This window comes from Ambystoma mexicanum, chromosome 11 (genome assembly GCF_040938575.1).
Source record: "Ambystoma mexicanum isolate Mex_15411 chromosome 11, UKY_AmexF1_1, whole genome shotgun sequence".
NCBI lineage: Eukaryota > Metazoa > Chordata > Amphibia > Caudata > Ambystomatidae > Ambystoma > Ambystoma mexicanum.
The window spans coordinates 1,056,880,963-1,056,904,825 of NC_090934.1; the positions used below are offsets into that span (position 1 = coordinate 1,056,880,963).

General features: G+C 44.6%; 1 protein-coding gene across 1 annotated transcript in view; it reads right to left on the minus strand.

Annotated features, from left to right (window-relative positions):
- The window catches only part of RLBP1 (retinaldehyde binding protein 1), a 246,605-nt gene that overhangs the window by 222,223 nt on the left and 519 nt on the right, over positions 1-23,863 (minus strand). The window contains exon 2 of the mRNA XM_069624301.1: positions 5,212-5,251. Coding sequence (XP_069480402.1) covers positions 5,212-5,223 — 12 coding nt within the window. The 5' untranslated portion in view covers positions 5,224-5,251. The remainder of the gene's footprint in view (positions 1-5,211; positions 5,252-23,863) is intronic.

The window sequence follows — 23,863 nt, forward strand, 5'->3', positions numbered from 1 at the left end:
TTCCCTTTGCCCTCTCTAACCGGGGTGGAGGGCGTGGGAGTGGTGGGAGCGGGCTGTAGTCACACTCTAAACCAGCCAATACTTGGTATAGGTTATTGAACATTCTTTTCAAATCTCATCTTCTGATATCAAGGTTACACTTCACAGGTGTACTCCCCTGCACAAGGGTCTAAATGATTACACAATTCCTTGGACTCCTGCAACCACTTTTATTGTTGATGTAGACATGTCACGGTATTCTCGAGTTAACTCAGTGATCAAGAGCTGCTTGGTCAGTTAAGACAAATCCTACTCTTACTTTCACGGTCACAAAACACCTAGTAGTGGTTTCTGCGATCATCTGCATTTTCGATTGCTGCAATCTCTTCTAGGTTTGACCCGACCTGTATTAACTAAATTACAGAGGGTCCAGAATGCTGCAGCACAGCTGATTTAGGATTGAGTCATTTTCATCATGTCAAACTAAAACCAAAAAAGTGATGGGTGCAAGGTTTTGAATTAATCTGAACCACTGGCACTGCTGTGTGCAGCCTTCCACACCACTGTTTTTCAGCCCGTCTACGCCATTGCAAAAGGGGTCGAGGCATATGCAAATCAGTCAGGTACTGCCACCAATGGGAGCAGCCCAGCCTGAACTGCTAGAACGGGTTCACTCTGCACGGAAACACAAGCAACACGAAACATGTTTCGGCCTTTCAACATGTATCAAGCGGATAGGTTGTCTTGGAGGATAGCTCAGGGGCCAAGTGCTCGCCTTGGAAGCAAGCTGACACAGAGCAACACAGGTTCGATCCCCAGGTCCGGCCTTAGAAACCTCTGGGTACTAAGCAAGTTATAAATAACCTATTATATCATATCATAGTTCTTTGCACCCTGGGTACAGGCCCAAAATAGGATTAAATTTAAATTGGTCAGTTTAGCCTTTAAATGCATTCACAAAATGGCGCCTACCTATCTCTCCCTTAAAGACATGGGTAGTGCTGGTCAACACCTTCTGGGAGTACCTACTTTTCAACTAAGCACTTAGGGTACTAGCCGTCTCGCAGATCAAGCGGACAGGATTTGGAATATGCAACTGCCTTATGCTGTTCAGGTCAGAATTAAACACTCACCTATTCATGTAGGTAATTTGCGGCACAGCGCCTAGAGACCCTTGGGCATTAGCATCCTATACTAGTGTGTCAGATCACTCAGTTATTATTTCCCAATATACGCCCCAGGCAATAGTGCACAAGCGGCAGGAGAAATAATTAGGTGAATTTCCATCTATACCCAGAGCATGGCATTACACAAGAGCCATCCAGATGTTGATGAGCGCGCACTTATCCGCCTTTTAGTCCAAGCCGCATCTGGAGACTATGGAAAATCACACTCAGCTCCCTCAGGCTGTACTGATGGGTCCCCTGCCATTTACAAAAGGCTAATGGTCAACAGTACCCCTGGTGGGCAGGTGCGGACCCAGAGTGAGCGTACACTTTATGCACAGATGTGGGAGATCTCTGGTGCAGAGCGGCCCTTGCTTTGGAAGGGAATCCCAGGACCATCAAGAGGGAAGGGAAATACTTTTCCTAAGGTCACCCTGATGGGAAAAACTCAATCCACCCCATGAAGAATGGGACGGATCAGACACACCCTGAGAGAGGCATGTGACTCTCTTTGCCTACTCCCAAACACCCCCTCCTTGCATTGGGGTTGTGAGGAATTCGACCATCCACACGGTGGGTATGCACTTGCCTGGGATTTTATGAAATTTTAAATCAAATTGAATGATGGAAGATCAACCTCCAGAAAATGTGTGGGGCTAATCCGCACACATTTTCCTATGCTCACCACATGACCTAGACCTGTGTACTCTGGGTGGACACAGCCTACAGGCGCCATCCCCTGTCATGTTTAGTTGGGATCTGACAGGTGGACTAAATGACGCATCTCCAGAAGGGGGAGGGCCCAACCTTCCCCCTCCCATAGCCATCCTAATTAACTAACAAAGGCTCCATTGATCTGTCATGTCCTTTTGTTGAGGCATGTAGCAGGTGGCAGCATTTGCATACTAATCAGAGTTTAATTCATACAGGCCCACATGGGGCCTGGCTGCAGATCCTTACAAAGGAGACAGGAAACCCCAACACCCTTTCATATGCACTGTGTCAACCTGAAGCCAGCTCCCACCCTCAGTATTAATTGGCAGTGAAATCTCATGTCCGGAACTGCTTGTTAACAGTATTAATCCCCCCAGGGTGGGCCCATTCAGAAGGTACACGTGTGTGGTTTGCCGGAACCAAAATGTCTAGTTTTGCCGAAGCTTCAAGGGAGACCTGCTGTTTTAATCAGGAAACACACAGAGCTCCATTAACCAGCGAGACCCTTTGATCCACAACAGACAGTAAGATGGGTGGGACTTAGTATTACATGTGTATACCTCTGTACCTTTTCTGTTGCAAAGCACTCTGGTTATGACCTCACGCATACAGGAGATTGTTGGTGGGGACCCAAGATTGGTTCATTAAGGTAGGCTTAGCCTACCCTAATCCCTGCGGTCCATTTGGCTTCAAAAGAGTGCTGAGCCCCTCTTTTGGGAGATCATCTGAAGACTTTGCAAGGAGTAATAAGAAGAACTCGGCACTGGACCCTGGCTGAAGGTACAGTCTGCCTTACATATTCTGCCAGTGAAGAAAGGCCAAAGCCTCCAAGAGGCAAGCAAGATCCCTCCCCTAAACATCTCGTAGGGAACAGAGAGAGAGAGAGATACTGAATTCAGATGACCCTCCAGCTGCTACAGAATCGGTACCCAGTCAGCACACAGGGTGCCTTGCTCTGCAGCCATCTTCCTAGGTGGGAAGTGCCTGAGTTTCTATGAGCCAAACCAAGGACAAGTCAGCTGCCTGCAAATTTTTCCTTAGCTTTGAGCCATCCGACTTAATGGACATGAGCCTAGTGAAGAAGCAAGGAGGAGTGCATCGACAAGCATCTACCGACGTCTGCCTTAAAGGACATTTTCGAGCCAGTCATGCCCCTCAAGCTGCAACCGACAGCAGCGCTGACTGCTGTTACGCCGCAATTTAGAACCGCCGACCAGCACTGAGATAATGATTCCTGACCCGAACCTGCTGTGTAGGCCAGCCTGCGAGCTGCAACCGACTGCAGTGCTGACTGTTGTTACACCGCAGTTGCTAAAGCCATCCAAGATGCCTCGACCAGTAATTCAGAACCACCGACCAGCACTGAGACAATGATTCCTGACCCAGACCTGCTGTGTAGGCCAGCCTGCAGCCACCCATCCAGCTTCACCCGCCGAACTGCCTGCCGCCTGACACTCGCAGCTGTCTCCCATCTTGAACTCTGTCGCAGAAGCTGCAAAGTGCCCTGAAACCGTCTCAGCCCTGTTGAGCACCAAGGACATCTACAGCACAAGGTGCGTTTCGGTCCTATCCCCATGGACCTTCACCGAAGGCCCCTAGTGACATTTTATGACCCATTGTTCCCTTTGTGTTGAAACCAAGTATCCTTGAACTATTGCTATTAATACTATACGACTACCCTCCTGTCAGTATCCAGAATGCATCCTTTTTCCTTCTTTGAAACTGTCTGTCCTCTGCATTCCTTCACAGGGTGGGTTGTATTAAGTAGTGTGCTAGAACTGTCTGTTGTGATGATAATAATAAAGTATATATTTTTATACAACCTCGACTGGACAGTACCTTTTATCATCAGGTAATAATTGTATTTTCGCTGTGTTGCAACTAAACTACAATCCACAACCCTTCAGAGATAAGCCTGGCGTTCCGTCCAAGTTACCAAAATTGGACAAGGAGGTTTATAATTTGCTTGTGTTTCCAATCTGTTTGGTTCAGTTCTGGTGTACTGGAGGCGTGGGGCTGATTGATGGTTTAGGAACCGATATTCATGCCGGACGACTGCTGCCGCTGGAAGTTGATTCGTCACAGGGGTTGGAAGGATGCACAACACATACTTCACCTCTTGGATGACATATACTCAGACCCTTTCTCTAGGTTGTTTACCCTGGCACATTTTCTGTGGTAGGACTGGGTGAAGGGAATTCCTTCACGTACACGGGAAACACCGCCGGAACCTTCAGGGATTGGCCCTCCCATGAAATAATTCTTTGCAGCCTGATTGGTGCCTGTGAGTTCATTACCACAAAAGGGATGCACACACCCTTTGCTGCATCAGCCTCTGCCCCACACACTATTTGGCCATGATCTCAAGTTGCATTTTTTGTGATAGGGTCCCAGATTTTCCATTGAACTCTGCCAGAATTTCAAAAATGGGCCTGTCTAGGTAGGGGTGGGAGATGAGGAAATGTATAGAGTTTTGCTTCTTTGTGTTTTTAGCTGCTAAATAACACTGGGCAAAATTATTTTAGTAGCTATGAAGCTATGGAGTAACACACCCACCTCCAATTCAGGAATCAATTGGCAACTTATTTAATTATTTGAAAGTACTTCTACAGTGTAATGCTTATTATAATTGATTGTGTTGCAAATGCCTGAAAAGTTTGGATTCTTGAGTAATCTCTCGACACCTTAAGAGAGGGATCTGCAAGATTTGGCTTTCCAGCTGATTTGGACTGCAACACCCATCAACCCTAGCCGACGCAGTCAATAGTGAGGGATCGTGGGAGTTGTAGTCCAAAACATCTGGAGAGCCACAGATTGCAGACTCTTGTACCGGCTATCATGGTTTGACCGAAGAACCAAGTTCTTGGCTGCCCACTGTTAGAAAAGAGCAAGCACAGAGTGGGCAGTTTCAGGTCTGAGTTTGTAAAACATTTTTCGCTGTGAAAAAATCTGCTCATGAAATGATCTGGTGTGGACTGAAATTCAATCGCACCTATCCTCAGGAATAGTCACGTGTTCTATCCTTGTCCTGGATGAGGCTGGGCGAACATGTGGCTCAAAAACCGAGTGCACATTGGATTATTAAACCACCGGAAAAATACATAGTTACACACACTGCAGCATTGGCATCTATCCCTCCAGGAATTTCATTTGCAGATTCTGAAAACTGCTGTTTTTACAGATATAATTGAGACTTTTTTTTTTTTACAGTGCTTTGCGATAAACAGGTAGAGAATGTGTTTGCATTTCCGGCAACATGGAAATCTAATTCAGAAAAATAATTATTGCGTTTGAGCAAAAGAAATGCACCCATACAGCAGACATGCTTGACATAAAGAACAGTTATACTTACAATTTCCGACATGCTACTTTCCAAATATACGCTTCAGAGGCTGTAAAGGAAAGAAAGATGGATTGAGTTTCCAAATATGTCACACAAAGTACTTGACATATTGTATTATGCTAACGCAAACACCTATTTCTTTACAAACCACAACGTCCTCCCCTACCCCGCATGAAATATAGGAAACTATTGGCGTCGTTGTAACTCTACGCTTACCCTTTTTAGTTTGCACTGGAAGGAGGGGGATGGGATGTGAGAAGGGACATGCAGGGCCCGATTCATGGAATGTTCGCCCGGTTCAAAGTGAATTTGCACTGCTGAAAAGTGACTTTATACTGCAAAAATGACTATGGGCTGCCTTTGCACTGCAAAAATACACTTTGCACGGTTCCATGAATCAAGGTTTGTGCTGGCAGTGCAAAGTCACTTTTCAGCAGTGCAAATTCACTTTGACCCGGGCAAATATTCCATGAATCAGGCCTACAGTCTATGAGCGTTATTTTGTTCTTTAGCCACCCTATGTCTGCAGTGGAGTAACTTTGCTGAAAATGTTGGGGGGGGGCATGACATCTGAAGAAAAGGTGCCCCAGCCAAATGAATGGGGACAAAATTGTGCGCCATGAAAGTTGGGGGGGGCAAACACCCATGTCCCCCCCTAAAATTACACCCATGTATGTCTGCGACAAGCCATGCTAATTCCTATAGCCATTCCTCGCCACTACCTGCCTCTCTCCCCAAAAATCAAACCCTCTTGGATCTTTATGTGCTAGGTCTATCACACAGTAACAACAAACATGTGCCGTATAGGGCACGCCAGTGTGATTTCTAAGACGTTTCCAGAGATTGAATAGCTTAATTGCCACTGTAAACGAGTCCTTGATGTAATAAAAATGTCTTAATCATGTGTTTTTATATTCCATTCTTTTACTAAATATCATTAAAAACATTGTAAAAGTACAGCTCACATACTTTCTTTTCCCCTCCAGTGTTATCCCCCACACCACCCATCACCCCACACCATCCATTACCCCACACCCCCAACAGCATAAAACAAGCACATTTTAGTTATCCCGACCATCCCCAGATTTCTTCATACAGTTTGAGTTTCTTTTGTCCTCTTAAAATCACTCTTTGGGTCAATGACATCCTAACAAATTCCTGGGACCAGTTTTGCAATGCTGAATATTTATCCAATTTCCATTCTCTTAAAAAAGGTTTTTAAGCTACTTAATGCCGGTCTAAAGCACTTTGGTCCTTTCACTGAGTTCCATTTCAAAACCATCATTGGAAAATCCAGGAGTTGTGTACAGGTATTGGGCATTTGGGAGGCATTAACATCTGCCCAGGTACTCGCACCATTGTTCAGCTGTTTCCATTTTATGGACAGGTATTACCATTAGCAGTACTTGGAAAATACCTATAAAAAAGCCAAAACTGTTGGCTTTGCCAATGCTGGTTTAATGCTATTGTTTATAACCAATTAAGACAAAGGAAAGATTGAATGCATACTATTCCTGTTACAACAGACTATTAAACAAAAATGTAAACTGTTCTGGCAGCCACTTGTTTATGTATAATATTACTATATACTTCTAAACTATATACTCTAAAACTCATTTAATTTAAGGCCAGGTTTAACACTCAACTGTATAGTAAAATCCAGCTGAGTGTTCAGAATTACCGAGAACTATGCAATTAACTATAACTTTCAAGGAGATTACACCGGCTGTGCCTCTTATTTCTGGTTATGAACTCAAAAGGGGACCATTGAGCTATTCCATAAATAATTAGGGAAGAGTACAGGTCAATGTATTGGTCAGGAATATGATCTTCACCATCAAGGGCATGGCGGTGGTGATGAGTGATCAGATCGCGCGTCTTTTGATCAGTGCTTAATTTGTGGAGGTGTTTGCCAGGGCTCAGCCCAGGCACTTATTTCCGAGCACCAGAACTTATTTATCACAGACTCAGTTCAATTCATATTTGGTGTTTTGGTAACTTTATTATTTGAACTGTCAGTCACCTAAGACGCATCTATAAAATCAGAAAAGAATTGTGATTGTGTTCAAAGACACACTTCAACATCTGTCGCATACAAGACAAGCACGTATGTTAATTTATGTTATGCTGATTGGAATTTGTGAATCACACATCTGCCATAGTCATCCATCAACCTCAATAAGCCAGTGGAAGTTGCAGCTTTAATTCCATGCATGTTGACACTGACAGGAGCAGCCGTCGGTCTTGATAGCGGTGAGCAGAAAGCTACCCGTCCTTATGTGTCTTGGGTATGCTAGAAAATATTTGAGCCCTGGCACTTATTCTTTTACAAATTAAGCACTGCTTTTGAGGGAGTACCTTCTAGAGCAGCTACTCATTCTAAAATGTTCAGAGGTTAAGGGATATATGATATGATATGATTGGTTATTTATAACACGCTTAATATCCAGAGGTTTCTAAGCGCAGACCAGGGGATCGAACTTGTGTCGCTCGATTCAAACAAACCTGAGACCGCTGACATATTTTTGAGGCAGTCCTGCATCTCCCAGTACATAATTATGACTGGTGAATAAGCATTTGGTCTTGATTCACAATAAGTGGCCTTGACATAAACCTAAGTATTAACACCAATGTAATGTACAAGATGCTCTCGGACAAGGCCAGGCGTCCTAAGACCGCCATGGTGGTGATGGGTGCAGTATGAATATTGAATAACATAACAAATACCAATAATTACATAAAACTGACAAATATAAAGCAACAACAGTATAGCCCACGGTTGTTGCCTTTTCTACATGTGCGTCAAAATGTTTCAGTGGCAGCTCCGACCAACATGCAATAGGCCAACAAATAGGGGCAAATCTCGCCTATGGGTCTGTCCCATGCTCACCGGTTTGCAACAGGCTGTGAGTTTTTTGTCTTTAATGCTGTCTACCTAGCTGTGTCGTGGGCTAGCGTGAATTAGCACATCTGGATCTTGACTGGTGGTTCCAGAATTATTACAGAGCTACTACAAGTGAATGGAGTCTCGGCTTGGAAGCAACGCCACGCAGAGCAACAGAGGTTCGAATCCCAGATCTGCACTTAGAAACTAAACTCAGGTGTGGTATTAGGAACTCGGGTATCGTATGAGACGCATTGTAAAAAAAAACTATTAAATAAATAAATGCAAAGCAGTAATTACATAAGAAAGCAGAGGTTACCCTGATTGGTTTAATGCAAATTAGGGTAAAATCCATGAGTATATTATTGGGAGATTACATCAGATCCAGACTTGAATCTTTAAAATATGAGTGTTGGTATTTACAGTCAATGGCTATGTTGTCTTACTATACACATCTGTTTTCTAGACCTCGTCGCTGCTTTCTGCTTCCCTCGATCTCCTCCTTTAACATAAGAATATGTCACACCCAAAGAGTTTGTGTGTTTCGATGCCTTTGCTGTTCCCAGCCAATAATCCCATGCATGCACATTTTGTTATGCTTACAACCCAGCAACTGATTAGATTTTACTATTTAACGGGTTGGCGACCTAAGGCTGGCTATATGTGTGCCACATTATTGCTGGCCATAATGTTATCATATTCAGTGGCGCAATATTCCAAAACACAATAAATTATACTACAAAGCTCACCCTCATTTTTCACAAGTTAGTTAGATTGGCTAAGACACGTAAGGCACCTTTGATGGAATCTGCAAGTGGACTTGCAAGCTCCAGACAGAAAGGAACTTTCACTTGCTAAATAATAAAGCACCAATGTGTGGCTTCACATGTGCAGGTTCTCTGCAGGGTTGCCAATGTCTCATTGTGAGAGACCTTACTTATGGTGCGCATGGCAGTTGTTACATGATCATATAATAGCCCTTTTTTGTATTTAAGGTGACTTGCGCTCTATGACAACCACATATTATAGTACATTCCACACATTCAACTTTGCTCTGGTTTTCAATTCCAAGTCTAAATTTGGAATGGCACCATGCCGTACGTCGGAGCTCTCCAAGAACAAAGGTAAGTGTAACTTGTCCCCACAAAGGTTTAGTAGAGGAGCTTTGTTTACCAATGCCATTAAAAAAGTCTCTCAATGATATGCAAGAGTACGCAGCACAGATAGCTGAATAGTTGTGGAGTACGAAAGTGCAGAGCGGATGAACGTAAGTGGCAAACCTCCAGCTCATCCTCTGAGAAACTGGCCTGCCGCCTGCTCCAAAGGCAAAACAGACTCTCCATCTGTGCCAGGAAAAGAGCCCACAAACAGGTACAGATTTCTAGTGCATCCAACAAAACCGGGAACTAGCTAACCCTTCCGCAGTCTCCTCCTCCCCCTCCCCTTCCCAGGCTCTCTTCAATGCACTGGCCGCTCACTTCTCCACCAAAACTCAGGACATCCTGAACACCCTTGCTACGCACATTCCCAACCCTTCTGACAGCCCCTTGCCACCCTTGGCCCCTCACCTGCCTCCTTTGCCCCCTCTGCTCCTCCCGTCACAGCTGTAGAAGTTACCAGAGTTGTCCGCTCCATGAAGGTCTCTTCTAAACAGGTTTTCCCTTGCTCATCCAGAACCATCGAGGACAACATAGGCTCCCTTAATCCTGCACTCGCTGATTTCTGTAATCATTCTTTTGCTGCTGGATCTTTCCCCTCCTCCCTCAAGCACTCCCGTGTTCACCCCCTCCTGATAACACCTTCAGAAGACCCTACCTGGCCAGCCAACTACCGCCCTATTTGCATCACCTCCTTCTGGGGAAACTGCTGGCGGAGCTGGCCTTGCCCCAACTCAACTTGCATACCAATATTGTTGGTCTCCACGACCATCAATCTGGATTCTGAGCATCCAGAGGCACGGAAACTTTTCTTCTAAACACCTATGAGGAATTGCTCGCCTCTCTTGACTCCACCTCTCCAGCTGTACTTATTCTACGCAATCTCTCCTCTGCCTTTGACACAGTCAAACATTCCATCCTCATACAAAGGCTCCACGATATCCTTGGTATCTCAGATTGGGCACTGGACTGGCTGACATCCTTCCTAACTGACCGCTCACATCAAATCATCCTGGGGTCCTAATCCTTCTCCACCTGTGAAGTCCCCCAGGACTCTATCCTCTCCCCTTTGCTCTTTAACATCTACCTTGCTCAGCTTGCACGCCTCATCTCCTCTTTTACCCCAACTTCCAGTGTTATGCAGACGACACGCAACATTTTCAAACATCCTGTTGACATTCTTGCACCTTCCATCATCCCTGAATGCCTATCTGCCATCCAGTCCTGGTGCACCTCCAATTATCTCTGCCTGAATGCCTGTAAAACTGAGATCCTTTCAATTGGGACTGCTGCTCCCTCCTTCTTCCCATCACTCTGGCATTCCTAAATGGGTTCTCCCCCTGCTCCTCCCTCTCTGAAGCCAGAAACCTTGGTGTCATCTTCGACTCCTCTCTCTCCTTCCTCCCTCACACTCGGGACATTGCCAAGAAGTCCCACTTTCAGCTCTTACTTCTCAAAGGAATTCTCCCTTTTTTTCACTTTCCCCCAGAGGCTCAATGTTACCCAAGCCGTGATTCTCTCTAGGCTTAATTATTGCAATAGCCTTCTCCTGAATCTACCTTCTTCCACTCTGCGACCACTCCAGCTAATCCAGACTAGGGCAGCAAGACTTATCCTTGGCCTTAAGCCCAGGGGCTGCATCTCTCCTGCCCTAAAAATTGTTCACTGGCTCCCGGTTGCTGCACGGATTAAATTCTAATCCCTCTGCATCATCCACGATGCTGTCTGGGCCCGGGCACCACACTATCTTCACCTTTATCTCACTAAATACTCTCCCTCTAGACCTTTATGTTCCTCTGACACCAACTCTTTGTGTGTAAAACGTTTCGCTAAAAAGAGGGTAGGTGCTGGATCCCTTTCCTCCGCTGGCTCCCTCCTATGGAACAGCCTTCCCCTCCCTTTGTGCCTTGAGCAGGATTTTCCTAAATGCCCGGAAGCTCCTCAAGACTTCCCTCTTTACCTCCTCCTTCCCTTCTTTTCTCCTCTACTAATTTCACAGTTTATGTAATTGGTGTCCTGGGCCCTCAAGCATCCTCGGGCCCCTGACCTCCCACACCCAATCGTCCAGTTACTGTCTACCCTCAGCACTTGCCCTGGTACTCCCTCTGCCTTGGAGGCTTGCACTTATCCCCATCGCGGCTGAGACTGTGTAGTACTCTCCATACCATACACTTATACCATGCACTTATCTGTGGCTCACCCACAAGCCCAGACACTCCAGCACTTCCCCACTCTGCCCTCTTCCTTGCTGCACTTGCACGTTCTGAATACTCACAAGGCATAGTAGGTTTGTCTTTTCTCCTTTTCCCTCCACGGTTTTTAATATTTTTGTGTTTTTTAATGTGTTTCACTCTTTTGTTCCCTCCCTTTGCCCTGCGGGCACTTTGAAGCAGTATTTATTTGCTGTATAGGCACCTAACAAGTGAACAGAAGATAGATACATGTGATGCCTATTAGACCTGTCTTAATAGAGAGAGTTATATAGCTAAAGCTAGATAAACAGACTGCTTATTTACCCTTTCTTAAGAGAGAGCACTAAAGCTTAACATACAAAATGCATATTACTAAGGGTTAAGAGAGAGGATTACATAGCTAAAGCTAGATGAGCAGGATGCTTATTCAGCTAGTGTTAAGGGAGAGGACTATCTAGCTAAAGCTAGATACACGGGATGCTTATTGGCCCAGTCTTAAGAGAGTGTTATATAGTTCTACCTAGATACACATTCTGCTTATTTACCCTTTGTTAAGATTGAGCAATATCTAGCTAAAGCTGGACATACAAAATGCCTATTACCAAGGGTTAAGAGAGAGTACTATCTAGCTAAAGCTAGATAAATGGGATGCTTATTACCCGTGTTAAGAGAAGGACCATCTAGATTAAACTAGATACATGGGATTCTTATTCTCCCAGTGTTAAGAGAGAGGATTATATAGCTAAAGCTAGATACATGGGATGCGTATTACCCCTGTGTTAAGAGAGAGGATTATATAGCTAAAGCTAGATACATGGGATGCGTATTACCCCTGTGTTAAGAGAGAGGATTATATAGCTAAAGCTAGATACATGTGATGCTTATTACCCCAGTGTTAAGAGAGAGGATTATATAGCTAAAGCTAGATACATGGGATGCTTATTACCCCTGTGTTAAGAGAGAGGACTATGTAGCTAAAGCTAGATACATGCGATGCTTATTACCCCTGTGTTAAGAGAGAGGATTAGCTAGATACACTGGATGCTTATTAGCACAGTGTTAAGAGAAGGATCATCTAGCTTAAACTAGATACATGGGATTCTTATTATATAGGTGTTAAGAGAGGGGATTATATAGCTAAAGCTAGTTACACAGGATGCCTATTCAGCTAGTGTTAAGGGAGAGGACTATCTATCTAAAGCAAGATACACCGAATGCCTATTGGCACAGTTTTAAGAGAGAGAGGACTATCTAGCTAAAGCAAGATACGCGGGATGCCTATTAGCCTAGTGATAAGAGAGAGGGTGATGTTCCTGATTCCTATTAATGCTAGCAGGGGCTTAAGTGCTGTAGAGGAAACTTCAGGACACGCGGCAGAATGTAAGATTGTTTATGTTCATGTATTTTTTATTTAAGTTATGTGTATGGATGTGTGCTTGCTTGTGTTGTTAGGGGAATGTATGATGATGGATGCTGGTGTGAATGAGAGAGTACTTTCTGTGTAAATGTGTGTGGTTGTATCTTTTCCAGACATAGCAACTCCCCTGGTTCCAATACCATTCATGTGGTTTCCAATGCCTTCAGAAAAATCAGCCTTCCCTATAAATTCCCCCCTAATCACTACCTTACCCGCATCCCACATAATCCTCAAGACCGTTTCTCCCACATAATTTTCCTTAAAATAAATCCTTATCACTTCTTCCATATGAGTTCTGACAGAAACATCTCTCAGCGCCAGATAATTTAAGCGCTATACCTTTTTCTTATTCTCAAGATGCCTATCAACTTGAACTTGCAATAAAACCGGTGCATGAGCCGAGAGATAATGAATAACTATATCCACTGAGAGGAGCACTGGACCAAGGTTGCAAAAATCATAATCATGTCTATCCTAGAATAGCCCCTAGGAGACGCCGAAGAGAGTAGTATTTTTCTTCCTGACGGAAGCAGCACCAAATTTTGATCAATCCCAATTCCCGGAAAAGCCTTGCTAACCCATATCTGTGTCATTTGTCATTTGCTGTGGGAGGAATTGATATCCTTTTTCTGGATTAATCACAAAATTGAGGTCTCCCCCAATTATCATGTCCCTCACAAAACCTCCCCAACATCCCCAAAAGAGCGCTATAGTATTGGTCTTGGTGGTCATTAAGGACTTAAGATGATACAAGCTTTACAAACTGCCCCTCTAAGAGTCCCTTAAGAAGCAAATATATACCCTCTGGGTCTCTATAGACATGTTGCTTAGTGAATCCAATACCTTTACTAAATAGGATTGCTACCCCTCTCTTTCAGAGTGCACTATATGTGAAATACTGATTAGGGAATGCCCTATGTTTCATCCTCCTTTCATCTTGTGCTAGGAGGTGTGTTACCTGTACAAAAACAACAGATGCATTCATTTCCATGAACCTGCACAATATCCACAATATTGAGCATCTCTTTGGGGGGGGGGGAGTTCAGACCCTTTACATTCAGGTCACAAATCCCAAATCAGCCATCATCTCTCAATCTCATACTGACCTATAGGTATTGTATCATCATATCTATCATGAATGACTTCCCAGTGTCTCCTTCCCAACCATGTAGGATCAAATGTAACCCAAAAATGTACCATGGTAACATAGAACCGTACTAACTTCCTCCAAGTTCTCCCTCCTTGGGTCTAATCGGTTTATTCAAGGAGTCTCGGGTCAGTTTCCTGAGCCATACCCACTCTCAACCCATCCTCCCATTCTTCCGAAACTTTTCTCTTCGCTCAACCGTCCTCCCCCAACGACCCTCACCTGGAACTATACCATCAGCATACCTCCCATCCTTTCTTAGCCCACCACCTCTCTTCAAGAGCCTCATATCACCCAGGAATATAGACAAACTGTGCACTAACCCCGCCCCATCATCTTAATCATTCTAATTGGCACATCCTCCACCCTCCTCAAGCGACATTGGAAAGACATTCTCCTTTTTGTCTCACTCTGGGGTATGGTTGATCCCTCTTCCACGCTTTCTTTCCTGATATGCTTTTCCTCCGCTTATCTCATTCTCTATCTGGGGACCCTTCAGGCAGTCAGATAGATTCACCCTTTTCCAAGAGCTCTGCAACTTCCTCTTCTTTTGTGATGTTATAGGACCTCCCTTCATGTTCAAATATCAACTTGCATGGAAACGTACATCTACATCTCACATTCTTCTTCCTAAGCCAGTTCATAGTCATATGTCCCGGGAGGATAGCTCAGCGGCAATGTACTTGCCTTGGAAGCAACACGACATGAAGAAACACAGGTTCGATCCCCGGGTCTGCGCTTAGAAACCTCTGGGTATTAAGCACGTTATAAATTACCAATCATATCATGTAAGCTTCTCCTTTCTTTGCAGTGTTGCTTGTGCTAGTTCCTGAAATATCCAAATGGAGGCCTCTCCAAATGGTATTACATTGTGTTTCCTTTAGGCCCCCAGGATCTTGTCCTTGAGCTGAAATAGGAGGATTCAGCATCAGGAAATCTGCAATCAGATTTCTGTTCTGATGGTCTGTCAAGTACACCCAGTTTCTTCTATTGAGCACTATAACAGAGTCCTTTGACATGCCCAGAATGTGACAAAGAAGTGCTGTGACACACTCGTCCGACATACTCCTCCAAATCTCCATCAGCAATTTGTTTGGGGATCCCACTCAACCAGATATTATTCTGCCTTCATCTGTTTTCAGAGTCCTCCCGCTTTTTCAGAACGTACTCCAACTGTTGTTCTAGACCCTTCATCCGCTCCGACAGTTCAGACTGATCATGCGCCCGGTCACAGACGGCAGTTTCCACTTCTTCCAGTCTCCTTTCCACTGCCAGTACGTGTTTATCCAGCTTTGCAATAGATCTTGCCAAATTTGCTGTGCTGTCTTTAATATCTTTCTTAATCTCAGAGAGCATCAGTTGTAAATCCAACATCATAGTTGGAGCATTGTCCATCCGCAACACCGATTCTTAAGGGGAATGGATCTGTAATACCGTTTGATGTTGATTCCTCTTTGAGCCCTCCTATGCTTGCATCAGGCTTTTAATATCTCCCAAGAGTGGGCCTTTCCGTTTCACAGGAGCCTTTGCGATGATGGTTTAAAGCAGCCTTTTTATTCCAATTTATATTTGAATCTCTTCCAACACTACTTTATATCTAATGTCCAACTACATATGCACAGGGTATTCCCAGTTGTGCTCATTCTCCCACATTGCTCTCCCTCCTTTCCTGCTCAAACTTCTCATCTTTCACTCTCCCTTCCAACTCCTCAGGGATTCTTCTCTTTAAGAGACCTCCCTTTCTCCTCCCCCACTCCCTGATGGGATCTTCCAGCAGATAACGTTCACCCCTCTTGTCACTACCAGGATTCAGTTGGCGTGTAACGCAGGGTGGGAGGTAGAGAGGCGGATACACCCAAAACTCACTCCTCAAGCCAGGGGCTTTCACCATGTGCAGCAGACATCCTCCATCAAAGTGCTGCGGGGTTCTGTGCACCACAGTCACTTCATCTGCGTCAGGTACATGCTGCGCTTGTCTCCGTGTTGGGAGGGCCTCCTTCAGAGAGTGGCCAAATCTTCCAGCTCACTTTCCGTCCTGTGTCATGTGGGTGAGAGGCTGCTTTAGCTCACAACACCTCTGTTAATTATGTGCCTGGGCACCATCTTGCGCGCCTGGTCCTATTCTTATATCTGTCTCGATACAGCCTCAGGCGCCTCAACAGAGACTGCAAGTCGCAGCAACTGCTGCCTGAGGGTTCCTTGACATAACAGTGAGGACAAATCTGCCTCACACAGTATTTGTAGGAGTCGAGAGCACCCAGCAGGCATGGGTCACGGAGCACATAGGAGAAGCAGATCTTTGCTTCCCTGGTCGGCCACACCCCCATATTACTTACTAATATTAATCTATGTACTGAAAACACCTATTAAAGGTGTACATCGAATAGGAAATACATTATACTTTGTGTAGGTTGTACAACAGCTGAAAGTAAATATGTAATGGCATTCCATCTGTGAACACAATGGGCCTCATCACGACATAACACCACCAGGATACCGCCCAATGCTAATAGCACTACTGCAAATTGGTTTGGCGCAATTTGTAACAGGTCACGAGTTGCGGGTGAGCAGTAAATCCCTATGGCCCCATTGGGTCCACAGGACCCAATGGGGTTGGGGAGCACTATTACCGCTGGCGGTAATTGCCCAGGGTGTGATAACACCGAAAATGACCCGAAAATTGTCATTTTTACCTCCAGCAAAAAGCTGGAGGAAAACATGCCATTTCCCGGCCAACTCGTGATTTGAACAGCCATTAAATGCGGCAATAATACTGTTACATCCGCTTTTAAGGGCCCGGGCCAAACTCGTGATGAGGCCCTATATGTTTTGTTTTGGTGCAGTGCCTCTGACACCAGCGGTTTCGGCACAATGCCTTTGGCGCATGTCCCCCTTAAGTGCACCCTGTTGGCTGTGGCCAGCAGGGCGCAGGGACCTGCGTGCCGAGATATTTATGTTTGCTTACATATTGTGTCAATCGAAGCACAGAAAAGTGCAGTGCTTTTGCTGACAGTACATTTGAGCAAAACTAGCCGCTCAATACATGGAGATGTCCTGTAAGTGAATGCTCCCTGAACAAATAGGTTGCTGTGTCCCACAAACATAGCATGAGGGACAAAGCAACCTATTTGGGCAAGGAGCGTTCCATCACGCTTCAACACCATGTACTGATCGGCTAGTGTTTTCTTCAATATACTGTCAACCATAGCACTGCATTTGTCCATGCTTCGTTTGACACAATATTTAAGCAAACATAAATATTCCGAGATGCAGGTCTCTGTGCCCTGCTGGTTGCGGCCAACAGGGCGCGCCTAATAGGGGCCTGAGCCCAAGCCACTGCAGGGAATGTCTAGCTTGGCTGTAGACATGATAATGAGCTATTGTGCCGTCTGATGAGTGCCCTTTTAATTGTCACAGCAATCAAGCAGCAGAAATCTCCAGAAATTGCCAGAGTCGATGCATGTCATTTCTCTTGCCACGAAGGCCTTTCTCATTTCATTTATTTGAGGTCTCATTTTGTACATCTTTTCGTAATGAAAGTTCATGATTAAACACTTAATTCCCAAAATGTCATCCTATTAATAAGCTAATGATAGAATCGATGTGTTAGTACTATGATGCATTGAATTCCACGTAAATATAATTTCAAGGATGGTCTTCCGTTTCTAACAAGCGAGTCTTTACTTTAATCATTTTTGTGGATGTGGAAAACCTATAATTTGCATATGCACACATTGGGGGTCATTACGAGTTTGGAGGCAGCCATGGCACTATTAGCGCCATGGCTGCCTCCAAACCCGGGTCCGGTCTGGCAGAATGGGAACTTACCGGGATATTCCGACCTGTGTGGACCCGGTAAGTCCCCATTCAGTTTACCATTCCCCATTTCCATTGAGCCCCCATAGGGCTCAATGGGAATGGGGAAGGCGATAATAACGGGCCCGCAAATTACGGGCCCGTTATTAGCTCCAAGGTCCCTTAACCAGACCCGCTAAGGGACCTCGGGATAGGGCGGTAAGGGTTTTCCGGCACCGTTCTACTTACCGGTGACCATTAACCCTTATCGCCCAACTCGTAATGACCCCATAGTTTAATCTTGCAGTGGCTGTACATCCTTTCACAAGGTGATGAGGGAGCAGTTGAGTGGGCAGCAGCAGGAAGATGCTATTCTCCTACCATATGAAATAGCTTTTTAATAAAAAATTGCCAGCACTATCCATGTGGTTAGACTAGTGGGCTTTCTTTTTTAGTTCACCAAACTACTTTTCAAACTTCTTGCACCGAGTCTTGTAGGTAGTTTTATCATCCATGGATATTTCTTCGATTTTGTCAGGTTCATTTATTGAAGCAAACGTCTGACTCACTTACAGGAGCGAAAGAAACAGGAGAGCCGAAGAGAGAAAACTAGGTCAACAGGGACACAGAGCAGTCATTCAGTGTGTGCACATCCCAGAAGCTTCAAAGGAATTGCTGACAAGAGTTGATGCCCACATTCCTATGAAGCTGATGGGTTCTAAATCAGCATTAGTGGCCACAGGGATTAATTGTTTGCAACCCTAGTTAACAGTTCTGCTCAAACCCAGGGCTGTAATAGAGTTATGGGTAATTAAGTTTACCAGAACTGTGTGATATTGGGAAAATCATCTCTTCCTGTGACTAAGTCCAGTTATGCAGTGACCAATAGGACAAAGGCAATTTTCTGGAGGCAAATTGATGGTTTTGAGGGCATTTGCATACCCACAATGCATTGCTCAGTGACTCTGAATGGGAGGTGAACTTCCAGAGATGGCTACTGGGGCGTGTTAGCGGAAATAGCCTATTTTACTTTCAAATTCCATGTAGAAGAGTTTTTCAAAATATATTTTAAAACCCACCATAACATCAATGGTATTTTATATCAAAACTACAATTTTCTCTTGTGCTTACGTTTTAGCGAGAGTTCAGCTTGCAATGCTCCTGAGCTATACTCCACGCTTCTTTACCAAGATTCGTTGCAGTTTTGTTCCTTTTTTAGTAATGGTTCGTAGCGTTTTAAAATAAAGTTGTCTTTCATTATTTTATTTTCTTTGCATAACTGGCAGTTTAGAAAGGCAAAGCCAGACAAATCAGTTTGTCGTGTTAAAAGTATAAAGTATTGCATAGATGTGTGTGGGTGTACAGATTTTTGTTCTGTGGGGGGACAGAGTGCAAATATTGTTAGACCCGAGGCAGTGTCTGGGAAAGACCGTCCATGATGACAAGTTTAGAAAAGCATAAAGAAAACATTTCCCACAGTCTCCTACTGCCATAGCAGACACTCTGCCAAAAGGCCGCTTCGAACTGGGGCCATTCTCATTGTTTTTTTCTTGTAGCATTCGCTATTCCCTATATAACTGTGTTCCCATTTTTACGTAGAACCATTACCGTCGCTCTGTGCTGCCATCTAGCGAGGGGAACGCGAATTCATTCAGGGACCAAGCTAGGAAAGTAGTTAAACTAAAGAATGGCCCACTTCCTGTTCTGCATAGGGGGGCTTAAAGTAACTACCGGAAGTTCAGGTACTCTGCGCCCTAGAGACGCCATCTTTAACATGGTTTCATACATTGATAAAACATGGTATTGTACTAAGGTTATTGTTTTATTCATGTGTGTTAACTAATTTTCTTGAATTTGTCAAGTGTTTAAACATGAATCGCAATTAAGCATATGGTTTACAAATGGATTACTATGCCCAGAAACAGTGCAGTGATGTTTAAGGCTATGTATTTACATTTTCGTCTTGTTGATGGTCCCTCTTATCGTATACAATCCTATCCAGCTATAAAGGGAATTCCGTGTCCCAAGTCAGGGATATCTGGAAGGATAGCTCAGTGGCAATGCCATCAGCGTGCAAACAAGACCGTGCCATCGCTAGTAGCTTTGATTTGAAGTTGTGAAATTACATTGTGTCCATTCCCTAGGTCAGAAAGGTCGGGAGCGGTGCTTCTATACTTTTTATTTTTAAGTTTCACAGTTGCTATACTTTTATTTTTAAAAAGAAACCGTTCCGGAATGGTTTCGTTTTAAAATAAAAGTGTCACAAGTTGTTTAAGATTGCACTTCAGTGCACTGCATTGCACATTCCCATAAATAGCGGGTGTGTTTGTTTGGGGGTTTGGATTGTGTGCGTGAGGGGGTGTAGGGGCGGGGTTTGTGGGGACTGAGACAGACCAGCAGGGAACATAGTTCCACTACTTCTTTTCGTACACTTCGACCACTGTCCTAGTTAAAAAAGAAAAACAAAAAAAATCACCATTAGGGGGGGGGGAGGAGAACTCTGTTACCTATTGTCCTTTCTCCATTTCCCTTTCAGCCATGTGAGAAGGAGTGGGGATGAGGGGGTGCTGCGATTGGAAACAGATATGCGTGAGGTGGCAGCTCCGTCCGTGGAGGAGAGGGGGAGAGTGGCAGGAGTTTGGTGCAGTGGGGATCAGCGAGCCAGAAAAGATGGCGGGTTGATGTGCAGAGCTCCCAGCTCCCTCCCAGCATGGTCTGAGCTTGTTTCTTTCAGCCTGTGCTTTGAGCGAGCTGATTTACACCCAGTCACAGCTAATATATAACTATGCTGCATAATGGCTTCTTCTTCCTCTGTAAAGGAATGTCACATGAACTCATGAAATATTGAGTGTCTTAATATGGTGATCACGACTGCACACTTATTTACACCCTTGATAGATCACGTGAAGAATGTTTGGAGCTTCACATTAAAGCAGCCAATCAGAATGCATAGTTCAAGAAGATCCCATTCTGCATATGTTGTCCTCCCATCCTTCTAGCTGCATTAGAAGCAAACCCCAGGAGAGGTGTTGCAGGACTATAAGGAATTGTGCTGAATTTGACATACTTCATGAGGAACTGGACCATATTCACTCTAGAATTCGAAGATGTGAATAACCCAAAGGCATTCCTCTAGATCAGTGGTATTCAAACTTTTTCATACAGAGATCCTCTGCCCCCCTCCCCCCTCTTGAGTAAAAAGATTGTTTCTGGGACCTCTCACCGAGGGGTTGGCCCCCCATGGGGCCCAAAGGATGTCAAGTGGGCCGCAGGCTCTTTAAAATATAAGCATATTGTCTACTGCTTATATTTTCTGTTAAAATCATTCACCTTAATCCCTGTTTAAAGAGACTAACCGCCCGCCCCCCTGGACATCCGTAGGGCCCCATGGAGGAGGGGACAGTTTCAAGACCACTGCTCTAGATTCAGGGCAGATGATAATTCCATTTTTTCAAAGATTTTTTTTTCCAGCACCCCACTGCTTTCAGACTGGTTTGAATGGCAATGTCAGGGACACCATTTGCTTGTGTCTACTATGTTGGGGTGCTTCCACCCTAGGGGGGGGTGGTGGGTAGGAAGAGAGAGAGAGAGAGAGAGAGAGAGAGAGAGAGAGAGAGAGAGAGAGAGAGAGAGAGAGAGAGAGAGAGAGAGAGAGAGAGAGAGAGAATTGAAAAAATCATCCATGTGTTAATAGAAAAGACTTTGGTTAATGGGAATTAAGTTTCTCTTTTAAGATTAGACAGCAACCTATGTAAAAAACTAAAATCTTAACAATTATTTAGTTGAATCAACAGAAAACTTGAGGTGGATGGACACATTGGGCCTCATTACAAGTGTGCCGGTCCCGTAACAACGGTGCCAGTAAGCGTACAGGCACCGTTGTTACCGGACGGAAAACTACGAATCTGCGGGTGGGTGCTGCGCCGCCCGCCAGGGTCAGAACTCAGAACTGGCGGGCGGAACGGCACCTGCCCACCGACTTTCACAGAAGCACATGCACTGTTGCACACGGTGCCGGTGCTTCCGTGCTCCCATTCCCATTAATGGGAATGGGGATTTACATTTTCTGGCACCTGACTTCACGGACCGCCAGAGCTGTAATGCCCAGGTGTTTCTGTGACATCAGGAGCCAGAAAAACTTGAAAAAAGAGGCCCGTTGTGTTGTTAAAATAAAAAAATATAACAACTGAAAGGAACCAGTTGTGAGTGGTAGCTCAGCAATAGCTCGACCCCTACCCCATGCAATGCTCAGAATCTAAAAGTTAACAACACAAATCACAATGTCTATGCATGTTTGTATGGGATGTATGAAGTGCACCTATTTCCGAAGCAATGTACCACTGTACAAAGAGGGCAAACCCAGACACTGCAAGTCGGATACATGAGTAGCATAGGATGGAGATGCAAGGGGGAGGGGACTCCAGAAAGAGAGCAAGGGTTGAGTGGAGCCATCAGGGATTGGCGAGATGTTCTTTGAAGAGTAGGGTCTTCAGGTCGATCTGGGAGTGTAGGATGGAAGGGGCCAGTCTTATTGACATTGGTAACGTGTTACAGACACCAGGTGCACGGCAGGAAAAGGCCTGTTTCCTATTTTATCCCTCTTGCAGTTCTTTGTTTTTGGCCTATCTATAGTGATAGCAAATGTTGGTATTAGGGCCATGATAGTGTGCAGATCCAGACCATGATCAGGGTACGGGGGGAGGCGGGGTGTGTGTGCGTGTGCGTGTGTCTCTCTCTCCAGGTAATTATAGTGAAGGTTAAATGCCACTTTTCTATGAAAACAGGAAATATTGACCATGAAAGTACACCAAATTTGACAAGCATCTGATCTGACCATAACCAAAGAACCACAGCAAATCTGGTGAGGATACATGCATATTTTCACTTCGTAAAAATGCGTTTATGACATTGGATTTCCAAAACACCACAAAAAACATGCTTTTGAGATGTCTATATCAAAATTGTCTGCTTTGAGTTTCCGAGTTTTGCAGCACACACCTAGCAATTATCTTCAACGGGTGCAGGGCCACAAAAATATGGAAACTCGAATAAGCCATGGAGATATTCACTTTAAAAATCAAAAATAACGTATATATTCATACATGGGCACTCTCACTGATTCCCATGGCTTTGACAGACCAATACTGCAAGTCTGCTTGCCTTCCACAGGCAATGTATTGTATTTGTCACTTATATAGCGCCTTTTACCACTATCATAGTCTCAAAGCGCTGTTAGTGGGAATGCCCTCAGTGGACCGAAGTCCATAGTGTTGGAGATCACAGAGTTGGATTAGAATGCGTGTGTGCATTTGGCACGATAAGGCCCTGCATGGCTGGTCAGGCTCAGTAGAAGCAACCCGCAAAGATCAGTAATGTGGATGGGTGCTGAGAGGTCAGGGGATGGCGTGAGTGCTAGATACTCCAGCGTGCCCGAAATTGCCATAGGTCTTCACTGCATACTGATATTAGGGATGTTGAGGCATAGGACGTATAACTTGACTTTTGGGGTGCATGGGCTGCTTTCTTTCGAGCAGTAGAAGCAAGTTCTTCTGTCACATAGGTGGGTATTTCACAAATGGCGGATAGCACAGGGGCAACGCTCTGAAGACCACGCAGAGCAACAGAGGTTCGAATCTTGGATCCGCACTTAGAAACCTAACTCAGGTATGCTATTAGGCGCATCATTAAAAAATAATTAAATAAATAAATAAATATATTTCCCAGTGGCTGTTGTCTGGGTTGCAAGTCTCCATAGATGGATGTACAAGAGGGAACTAGTAATAAGGCTAAACAAATAATGGAAGAATCAGAGAAAAAAAACAATCAAGTGTCCCAGGAGGATAGCTCAAGCAGCAACGTGCTCACCTTGGAAACAAGAGGACACGAAGCAACACAGGTTCAATCCCGTGGTCTGCACTTAGAAACCTATTGGTATTAAGCGCATTATAAATACGCAACTAAGACATATTCCTGTAACAGCGCTTCGATGCCCCCCCTGTGAGCGCTTTAAAAATGCAAATAAATGAATAAATAGTGCACACCAATAAACTGCTATTCTGAGAATGAATT